Here is a 10,200-nt window from a genome sequence, read left to right as displayed (position 1 = left end):
AAACCAAATGATGATATTACAAAAAAAGTCCGTCGGTTACATGTATTTGATATTTCACCACCTGCCGGGATGTCGTTATATTAATAATCGAGCGTTTCCAGTTGTCTTGTATGCGGAAGCCAACCGCCATCTCCGGAAACTACAAGTCAGCTGCTGGGAAGCTGAAGGTGTTTATTCCTGAATTATCTTGATGGCAGACGTCGCCAGTTTTTAGGGTGTTGTTTCTGGAAACAGTAACGGCTGCTACTGGGGAACTGAAAGTCTGTGACAGACTGTGAAGATGAAGTCTGTGGTTCTGCTCGAAGCTTTCTCTTTGGCTTGTTTCGTGCTGTTATGCCAAGTGACGGCGAAGGTATGGCTAATGTTAGCTCGGGGTAGCTAGCGTTAGAGAGAAAATAGTGATAGTAATTTAATAAACTCATATTTATTAGAATTTTCCCTAAAATGTTAATTAACTCTCGAGTCTTGGCGTTAGAATAGCTGAGCTAACCGATACCCTGCGTTTGGGACTCCAGGTGTTCCTAAGGCTATGGATTGCTGAATCATGAGAAAATACACTCAGTGTCGGTTTATTTGGTAAACCAAGCTACAGTTTGACATAAACTGAAAGTGTGATTTACTGCATTCCTTTTATATAAAAGCCATAGCTAGCTCGGTCCACCTAATGAACTGACAACTGTACATCTGTATTAGGGTAGCATCATCTTTACCTGCTCCTCAATCACTAGTGTTATGATCAATACTTTTGCATTGTTGTAATGTGACATAACACTAAAAAGGTGTCATGAATTAAACAAACATACAGTATGTAACCTTACTGTGCAATAAAACGTGTAGACAGCAACAACAACAAGACCAACCACAAATACTGTGGTACCATATGGTTGACACATTTAAAAGAAAAAAGATTATGAGTTGATGTGGTTTATACTACTTCTACTAGTAGAGACTAACCACCATATAGAGCATTTTTCTTGCGCAATCATTTAATGAATGAAAACAACCCATAAAACTGAGAATGCTGCTTTGTCCACCTGGAATTAATATTGTAATAGTTGGAAGGTATATATTAGCCTATACTATAATCTGAATTTATAATGATTATACAGCATTAGGCAGACTATCCAGTGTAACCTGTAAACATATCAATTTTTTACTAACATTGTACTTATTATTTAATTTTATAATATTTACTAATACACTCATTTACTCCAGGTTGTGGATATATTTTATTTATCAAATAGTCAGAAATAAGGAAATGCATAGATTTCAGTCATAAGGTAACTTTGCCTTTACTGTACTTGTACCGCTCATCCTCACTGTTGTGCGTTGTCATCCCCCAAAGGCCTAAACGTTTAATAAGACAACACGATAACACTAAAACAATAACAAAAGTACAATATACATAACAAGAAGAACGTAAAATTAACACAGAAACAAAATATTATTTAAAACAACAAATAAATGGAAGTGAGAAAAATAAAGTAATGAAAATGCATAAAAACCTTACCTTTAAAAGCCAGATTAATAATGTGTTATGTAAGTGTGCTGTGTATGTGTTATCAGTTACATGTGTGAGTATGTGTGAAGAGGGAAATGAAGAAAACCCCCCAAACAAACAAATATGATAAAATACTTGTGATCTATTTCTGACAGAATTCTGAAGACATCCGTTGTAAATGCATCTGCCCACCATACAGAGAATTCAAGGGGCAAATCTACAAGCAAAATGTTTCTCTCAAAGACTGGTATGGGAAGTGCTGTGTCACTACACTTCATTTGAATTATATGAGCTGTCCATTTCCTGCTTACTACTCGCCTGTTAATCTTACTTTCTGGTTTTTCAGTAACTGTCTTCATGTAGTTGAACCCATGCCGGTTGACGGAAAAGATGTGGAGGCGTATTGTTTACGCTGCGAGTGTAAATATGAAGAGAGGAGTTCGGGGACGATTAAGGTGAGTTAATGTTGACGTATGTACGTCAAAGAGTTTATTATTGATTCATTTTCATTTGTATTATCACTTCACTATAGGGCCACACCTCTTGATTCTATTCATTAACGATTAATCTGTGCGTTATTTTTTTTATTAATGGTTTGGTCAGTAAAACGCCAGAAATCTGTGAAAAATGACCATCATACTGTGCTTTGCTGTAATTCATCAAATACAAAGATATTCAATTCACAATTATTATAAAATGGAGAAAAGCAACCAAATCTTCACAACCAACACGTATTGATGGTTGATATATGCCTTAAATGATTATTAGGCCATTAAATTTGTTGTTGAATTCAGTGTGTTTTTGGTGTTTGGATTGCACACATGACGGAGGAAACCAAACCAGTCAGTAATCATTCTGTGTATTTAGGTTACCATCATAATGTACCTCTCCATTTTGGGTCTGCTGCTGCTCTACATGGTCTACCTGACTCTCCTGGAGCCCATATTGAAGAGGCGTCTGTTTGGACACTCACAGCTCATCCAAAGTGATGATGATGTTGGGGTATGTGTTCCTCTTAATACCACAGCATTGCTACTCACAGTAAGAAAGCACGATAATGTTTTATGTTCTAGATCAGACTTTTGTTCTGTCAATTTATACTTCCTTGTCGATCGCGTCTAACCCTACCCCTACCCCTAACCATTGCACATGCAAAGAACTGCAACGTAGCACATCTCGATAGGTAGCATAAATTGTCAGATCGCTGGCACATACAGGTACTTCTTTATTTTATAGACTTGTCTAATAATTATTTTGCCACTTTACCTGAACCTGAGCGTTCGCACTACCTTAATAAGTTAAGGTTGAAGGGTCAGCCTTCATGCCCCTACAGTCTTCCCCTGTCCAAGTGGATCAATGAATTGCTTATCTGGACATGTGATGGAATCCCCAGGTATCTTAAGGCTAAGTGCTGTTTATAAATAACCAACCTGTTAACTGTTTGAGCAAGGCTAGGCTGAGATTTAGCTGGAGATAGTATGATAGTACTCCAGCAGCCTCCCTCTCAAGCTAGCTGGTTGTCACCAGCATTGTTTAGCTATTTACCATACTATATGTGCCTCAAATCAACCTGTGGCCCAACCACTTTGCTGCAATTTACTGATTCTCTCGTTTTGCGAAAGTGGGATTTTTTCCCCAAAAGTAGTTACTCTGATTCTTACTTGTCACGAGAATTTCATGTACATGTGAGTTACCTCCCTTCACACATGGGATTCATCCTTCAAGGCCACTGAAGAGGTGGATTTTGGAAAGCGCTACAAATGCCTCTAATATCCAAATTACATATCAAATACAGCACATTAAGAGTGCTACAGCGGGTCCCATCCAAACAGATTCTGCAAGCAGTACTATGTGAAAAGACCTGTTTCAAACACAGGGAAGGTTTTATAGTCTTTAAAAGTGCTGTCTCATTCTGTATCAGATCCATAACTAACCACAATCACAGGAAACCTTTCAAACACGGACATGATGCAGGCAGCTTTAACTATTTAATGTTCACATCACTTTCTCAACATGGTCTAAGCACTAACCTGTTTCTTAAACATCATTCAAATGAGGGACCAGGTTTCTTTATAAAAGAAGCCATTTGTCAATATGTCTATATTGTTTTGTTCATAGTGTGTATATTAGTGTTGTCTATTCTGTAGTTTGTGTCTGATTTTATTTTATTATTGTATAAGTAAGCACATCGTGAGCAATGTACAATCCTGAGTCAAATTCCTCGTATGTGTACACATACCTGGCAATAAAACTGATTCTGATGTTAATAATGTAGCTAGATTTCTGCTGGTAAAAACCTTGTTAGTTATGTAAACATGGGCAGGACAATGACCAAGGACAGGGAGCATTTGTTCAAGCAGTAAAGACTGCTTACTCTCTGTTCTCCCACTGTAGCAACTGTCTTTGTCACTGGACCATCAGTGCAGTGTCTCACAATGGCAGCTTAACATAACTGAAAAGTTTTCTCAGAAAACATTAAATATCTAAAATATGCCCTTTCACACTAATGGAAGCAGGTAGAAAAGAAAAATAATTGCTGACCAACTTGAAGTAAACTGAGGTTTTAGAGTAATCTTACAATTGCAATGCATGCGAAAACAGATTCACATTTCCATGCCTTAAATTTCTTACAATAATCTAGTTGCTGACATAGTGTCATTTCCATGCCTAACTAATTCATTTCAGGAAGCCAACCTACCATTAAAATGCTCAAAGTGCATACAAAGAGAAAGTAAATCAATTTGGCCTCCTCCAGTATCACACAAATATTTAGATATTAACGAAGGAAAACGGTTACTCCCTTTGCCTCAGGGGAGAGGGGGAACTGGAGTTGCCTGGCTGAGTGCTTGTGTGTTTTCACTGGCAGAGTCCAGGCAGGAGGAAGCATGAGAGCTTTCCCTTCTGCTTTTAAAAATGTGACTAAGCAGTAGTAAACACACGGTTAATGTGAAACTATTTAACTTTTATCAAATAGGAAAGGGAGCTGTCGATTAAATCTGCAAACAGATTACTGTCAGAAATTAGTTTCTTTTTTTCTGATGAGAACAATAGCGGCTTTATTTTTATAGTACTTTTCAAAAACAAGTTACGAAATACTTCACAAAAAGACGTATAATCAAGAAAATGTTGAGTGTGAGCCCTTACCAAACAAAGCAAAACATAAGCAAATTAAATTAAAAGCATGAGTAAAATTAAAGCTCAGAGAGACAGAAAGTAAAGATCACATAAGAAATGCAAGTCCAATTTGTTTTACATAGGGATTTAGTGAGGTACAAGAACAGAAAAGTAGTCAGGAGCAAATGCATACTTTACAAGTTTTCCTCAGTACTTTGTTAGCCGAGGTAGTAAGACGCCTAAATCCTGTCATGTCTCATATTGTGATCAGTTTTGTTAGTAGATGAAAGCCTAAAGAAATATTGCGGTTTGTTGTTTTTTTTCCTAAATGTTTCTGTTGTATTTCATATTTAGTGGATATGGACTTTGTGTAAGGCTAGGTGCCGCACTTCTGTTAAACACACAGGCAGCCATTGTAGGAATGCTAAAATTGAGTTTTTATCTGTGTTTTCAGGACCAGCAGCCTTTTGCCAATGCTCACAATGTTCTGTCCCGTTCACACTCTCGACCCAACATGCTGAACAAAGTGGAGCATGCCCAGCAGCGCTGGAGGAGGCAGGTCCAGGAACAGAGGAAGTCTGTGTTCGACCGCCATGTTGTTCTCAGTTAAACTGCCTTGCGAGAAAGAATTACCGGTGGAGCAAAAAAACAAAACAAAAAAAACACCACTGTGATGGAGCCCTAAATTTATATAGTTCCTTTCTCTCATTTGTCATTTGTATCTCCTCACGTGAGACACTTCCGAGGTGAACGTGGGGGAAGAAATCTCTATCTGTAGAGCAGAAGCCCCTGGTAGGTGTATAATCAAAGCTGGGAGCTCTTTTTTAGTCTGCAGGCAGCACAAGCGATTACAGTGAATTAATTTTTGCACAATCTTGAATGAACAGTCTTAAATAGTGTTTCCAAAAGCAGAATTTACTCTCTGCCTGCTGTCCAGTTTGCAAAAGTGCCAAGTCACCGGAGAATTTGCAATGAAAAAATTGATGGTAGAGACTAATAACCCTGAGATAAAAAAACATCTTTCAAGTGAATATTTTATTAACATCCTCTAGGTATTTCTGGCCACAGTGTCAGGTGGCATCACATCAGTCCAAAGCTGACCAGTCTTTCACTTTTACAAGCCAAAGTGGCTTCCAGAGTAAAACTACCACTCATTATGGCTGGACAACTGGGCCAGCCTCCTGGCTGCAGTAATGATCTGTTAACATGTAGCTGGTGAGTATTTTCCACCCAAATCCTAATATAACTTAGAACTACTGTTCTCAGCACAGGAGAAAGGAAATGGTGTAAAAAAATAAATCTTTCAGCCTTTGAAAATGCATGTTTTATAATAAAGCTTTTATAAATGTGTTTTCAATCCTCCATTCCTACCATAATGTTTAATGTCTGATAACTGCTGTGGAATCCATCATGTAATGCATAACATTAAATTTGATGTTTGAAAGTAGTGTCATTGAACCTCGTTACTGAAACCGATAAAATTTCTTGTTGATGTCATAGTAAATGTAACTGCTGTTGATTCTCATTCGTTGAAGACTCTATTTTCAATCAGTGCCCTCTTCAACTGCCTAATCAACTCTTTGTTTTTGGCACTTTTGCATGCTTGGTCTAACATCACTTCCGTTTTTGAAGGTCCTAGTTGCCTAACAGGCAGCGTTAGTATGACGAGTGATATTCTGAGTTAGAAGAAGTTTATTTTGTGTATGTTGGCGCTGTGTACGTGGGTGGAGTGGATGAAGAACCACTGTTGGGAGAACTATGAAAGTGTTTTTTTAACTATATGTTATACCTTTAACTTTGAAATAAATTTATGTCATATTTGTGATTCTTGCATTTGTAATGTTTTGACATGTCTTCATGGTTTTCATGAGCTGCAGTTGTATCCAGCAAGTTTGCATTCTTGTTGAAAAAATTTTCACCCGTTTGTACAGCTGTTAACAGATAATACCTAGGGATAGTTTGATGATCTTATGTCAACATGTCACACTACCACTATGAGAACTAATATGCAGATGCTATTTGAAATAAATGTCAAGGCTTGCTCATTGTATATAGGCTTAATTAACCTGGAAAGTTGACACCCCCCCCCCCCCCCCCCCCCAATGAAGGAGCCAACAGGCTAGTCTGAGTTTGATTTTGGGTAAAAGTACCTTAAAATTGAAACACCTGGAAATTGGCCAGTTAATTCTTCATTAAAATGTGTTGAATTTTCTGTTAATTGTGGCTGCATTCATTTGTCTATAAATGTTTAATAACTCTTTAAAAACTTTTTTCCTTCTATTAAGCAAAGTGATTTCCATAAAGCTGCGTCATCATTTCCTGTGCAGTCCACTTTTTCCTTTTTTCCCCCCTCAGTGCTTGCAGTTATACGGAGGAGACTGTTTTTTCCACAGAAAAGAGTCAGTTTTCAGGCTGCACAGACAGAAAGGGACACAGCCTCTGTTACAGAATGGATCACTGACCAGACACTGCAGCAACGCAGAAAGACAGGTAGGCGTTTGGTTTCTGCTCATTAAATGTATATATAGAGATCTAACGGAATTCAACCCTTTTAAGTTAACTTTTGGGGTTTTGCAGCATCTTCAGATAGTTGAGTTCATAAGAAAAATAAGAAATGCCCCTTCGTTTTTAACAATCTGTTGTACTGTACTGATTAACATGACCGAGGACACATGTTATCCACAGACACTGGCTTTGATCGCGGTTGCTAAACTGTCAAATCCACTGTTTGATGTAAAGTGGGAAAGTTCGTCTCAGCATACTGCTGCATTTGCATCGGTTAGCCTACAGGGGGCGCCTCTGCCTTTGAATTTGATCTATCCAAATAATCAAGTAAATCTTTTTGCGCGCTTTAGAAATTACTAATACGCTTACCTGTGTTTGCTTTTCACTTTCCACATACCCACACACACTCCCACACACTGTCATGCACAAACTCCAGTGTATGAAACATTACACTACATTTGCCCTCAAGGACTCTGAGTCAGTAGTCTGATGTTGTAGCTGCTGTTTGGTGAAAAGCTAAAAATGCCATGAGATTGTCCTTGAGCTAAGCTTTTGCTCCTGGCTGCTCCACTGGCACAGTGTGTTTTGAAACTGCAGCTGCAGTTATTCAAAGCGTTTTTAGTTAACTTGTTCTCCAGTGAGCAATGAAACTTCCCAGTTCAATGATTCTGCCATTGATCAAAGGATAACCTGCTTGGTTCATCATCATAGTTTTTGTATCACTCTGCAAATTGATGATTGGTAATGGCGCACACTGTAACAACTACATAGACAGATCCCAGTGTTGATAAGAAAGGACACCTCCATCCTTTCCAACACATAAGATAAACAGTATTATTTCACTAATATTTTCTACCTTAATGACAGATTGATGCAAGGATGAATTTGATCGCAGTTTTCTCCATGGGATAACCCCCCACCCCCACCTCCAAACAGTCACAACAGGTTTGGATTGTGTATTCTCTAATAATCAAATGGTTTACATAGCCAGTTTGTCTCCAAACAATCACAACAGCAACAGTAACAGTTTTGCCAAACGAGAAGGTTTTTGCATTCAAATATTACAAAAAAAGAAGCAGCAGTTACATTCAGTCATTTTCAGCTACTCTGCAGGACACACTTGCAGCTTATTTTTTTCACCCGACAGCTTGTGTCTTCTCTGTCAGTGCTGTCAGACTGTATCTCAGGCCATAAGCAAGAGTGTTGAGACACGTCAGCTTGACTCAACTTAATCCTGGAGTTTATGAGCGGCTTCAGGTCTGTTTCTGCAACCTAATATGGTGTTTATTGTACCAAAATGTATTCTTACTAAAAATGCAAGCAAGCTAAATGTGCGTGGACTTTGACTTTTTGCTGTTCTCCTCGCAAATGGGCTCAGTATTTCCACACTTCCATCAAACCTCCTCAAACCCCTTGGAACGCCGAGAGGCCTGAAAGAAAGGATCTGAGGTGAATATTTGGAGTGTAGGTCGAAAAATCCCCATAGAGCTGTGAAATAATCCCCTTGAATGTTTGAGGATTTGGGATTCACAGTGGATCCTTAACAAACACACATGAGGTTCAGGGATTTTCTTTGAGAAAATAAACACTCACTCCCTTGTGACTTTGGCTTTAGCAGGTGTGTAATCATGAGCATGGGAACCTCTAAATACTAAAAGTATGTTTGGAAAAATGCATATTAAGTTACAAGTTATGGCATAATAGTGTAGAGAGTCCTGTCATGGATGTAAGGTTGTCATGATGTATGTGTGTGAGTATATACATGGAGCAGCTGCATGCCATGCTTTGATTTGAACTTTGTTTGATGCTCCCATGCCATTGCAAGAAGAGGATGTGGCTTTGTGGCTTTTAATGAGAAATACAGATGCGACTGCACTGCGATCAGTGGAAACAATGAATTCCATGAGAGTGTAAGCGTAGGTTACCTTCTGGTAAAACATCCCAAAAAAGCAGCCAATGCCTCTGTCTTTTGTGCTCAGACAGTGAGGATTTGCAGCATTTTTGAGGAAGGACAATCTTTTTTTTTTTTTACGAGACCTTGGAAGGTTTTGACGGGGTCTTTGAGAAAAGCTGCACAGTGGCAGAGCTGTGTAGGCTTCCTGCTGACTGATGACGGATGTCTGGGTTTTGTGACTTCCTCTGTTCCCAAGTCTGTAGGGTGATAAGACACCGCTGAGAGACTGAAAGGAGTGGGTCTGAAGAGTGAGTGAAGTGCAGGTTTTATGGATGGGTAGCGCATCAACATTTGGTGTAAAGATTTTACATGAAGCGGTACAGAAAGATAAAAGGATTCCATCTTCGATGTCATGAGGATGTGTGATTAGTTTGCCTGATACGTTGTGAATAGGAGCTATTTCACAGTAAAACCATTGTAAGAGAGTTGAAATAAATGATTTGGTGCTGAGTTTGGCAGTTCAATTTTTACCTTGGAAGCAATACAGTCTCCACTCAAGGTCTACTTACTTGCTTGTTCTGGATCTGTTGTGTTTTTTTCTGGAACAAGGAGGTACTAACAACTTACAGCAATTTCTAATTGTCCAGCAAACAAAATACCGCGCTACAGTTACAGTAGAGTATGATAAACTAGATTTAAAAAGGTATTCAGAATTTCTGAATAATTCATGTATTTTAACAGTAAATCACTTTATTTAAGATGGTCCCTGTCATGTCATCATTACAGTGCAGATACATTTTGTTTGGTCTGATCTGTGGTGTTTTTGAAGGATTAGATAGAAAACAAATTGTTACTCTAATTTTTGTCTTATGTCTTGCTTTTGTCTTAAAGTGTGTACTATGATGTATGTACTGGTGTTATATAAATAAACTTAAGTCACTTTAATAGAGAACATAGAGGCTCTAGCAAATTGGAGACGTTTGGAATTCATGTGGCTCTCATCGTGTCATCATTTATTTTAGGTATTTGTGGAAATTTGCATCCACATGAACGTGCACATTCTGAAATGGTTTACATGAGCTGACATGATAAAGATGCTTTTTATTATTCAGTGCTGCAGAACGACAGCACGGAGGGAGTTAAGTAGTTTTATTTGGTTGGAGTTAACTCAGACCTAGGGGGGGGG

General features: G+C 38.4%; 2 protein-coding genes across 2 annotated transcripts in view; both read left to right on the top strand.

The window, feature by feature from the left end:
• Nucleotides 1-131: 131 nt before the first annotated feature.
• On the top strand, nt 132-6,440 carry tmem9b (TMEM9 domain family, member B). Its single transcript, XM_046033426.1, has 5 exons — nt 132-352; nt 1,657-1,748; nt 1,848-1,956; nt 2,369-2,503; nt 5,070-6,440. The coding sequence occupies exons 1-5, from the start codon at nt 281-283 to the stop codon at nt 5,223-5,225; spliced, it is 564 nt and encodes a 187-aa protein (XP_045889382.1). The 5' UTR covers nt 132-280; the 3' UTR covers nt 5,226-6,440.
• Nucleotides 6,441-7,037: 597 nt separating this feature from the next.
• dennd2b (DENN domain containing 2B) overlaps nt 7,038-10,200 on the top strand; it is a 51,097-nt gene continuing 47,934 nt past the window's right edge. Inside the window, exon 1 of the mRNA XM_046032194.1 lies at nt 7,038-7,105. The gene's annotated coding sequence lies outside the window, so the exon portion shown is untranslated. The remainder of the gene's footprint in view (nt 7,106-10,200) is intronic.

The sequence above is a fragment of the Micropterus dolomieu genome, linkage group LG20 (assembly GCF_021292245.1).
Source record: "Micropterus dolomieu isolate WLL.071019.BEF.003 ecotype Adirondacks linkage group LG20, ASM2129224v1, whole genome shotgun sequence".
Taxonomy (NCBI): domain Eukaryota; kingdom Metazoa; phylum Chordata; class Actinopteri; order Centrarchiformes; family Centrarchidae; genus Micropterus; species Micropterus dolomieu.
This window is presented reverse-complemented; position numbering and strand designations above follow the sequence as displayed.

Bases quoted from the DNA above. Each gene is read 5' to 3' on its own strand.
- tmem9b (XM_046033426.1), top strand. From the start codon at position 281: ATGAAGTCTGTGGTTCTGCTCGAAGCTTTCTCTTTGGCTTGTTTCGTG. The intron at 1,749-1,847 runs GTATGGGAAGTG...CTGGTTTTTCAG, and splicing joins AATGTTTCTCTCAAAGACTG to TAACTGTCTTCATGTAGTTG. The intron at 1,957-2,368 runs GTGAGTTAATGT...CTGTGTATTTAG, and splicing joins GGAGTTCGGGGACGATTAAG to GTTACCATCATAATGTACCT.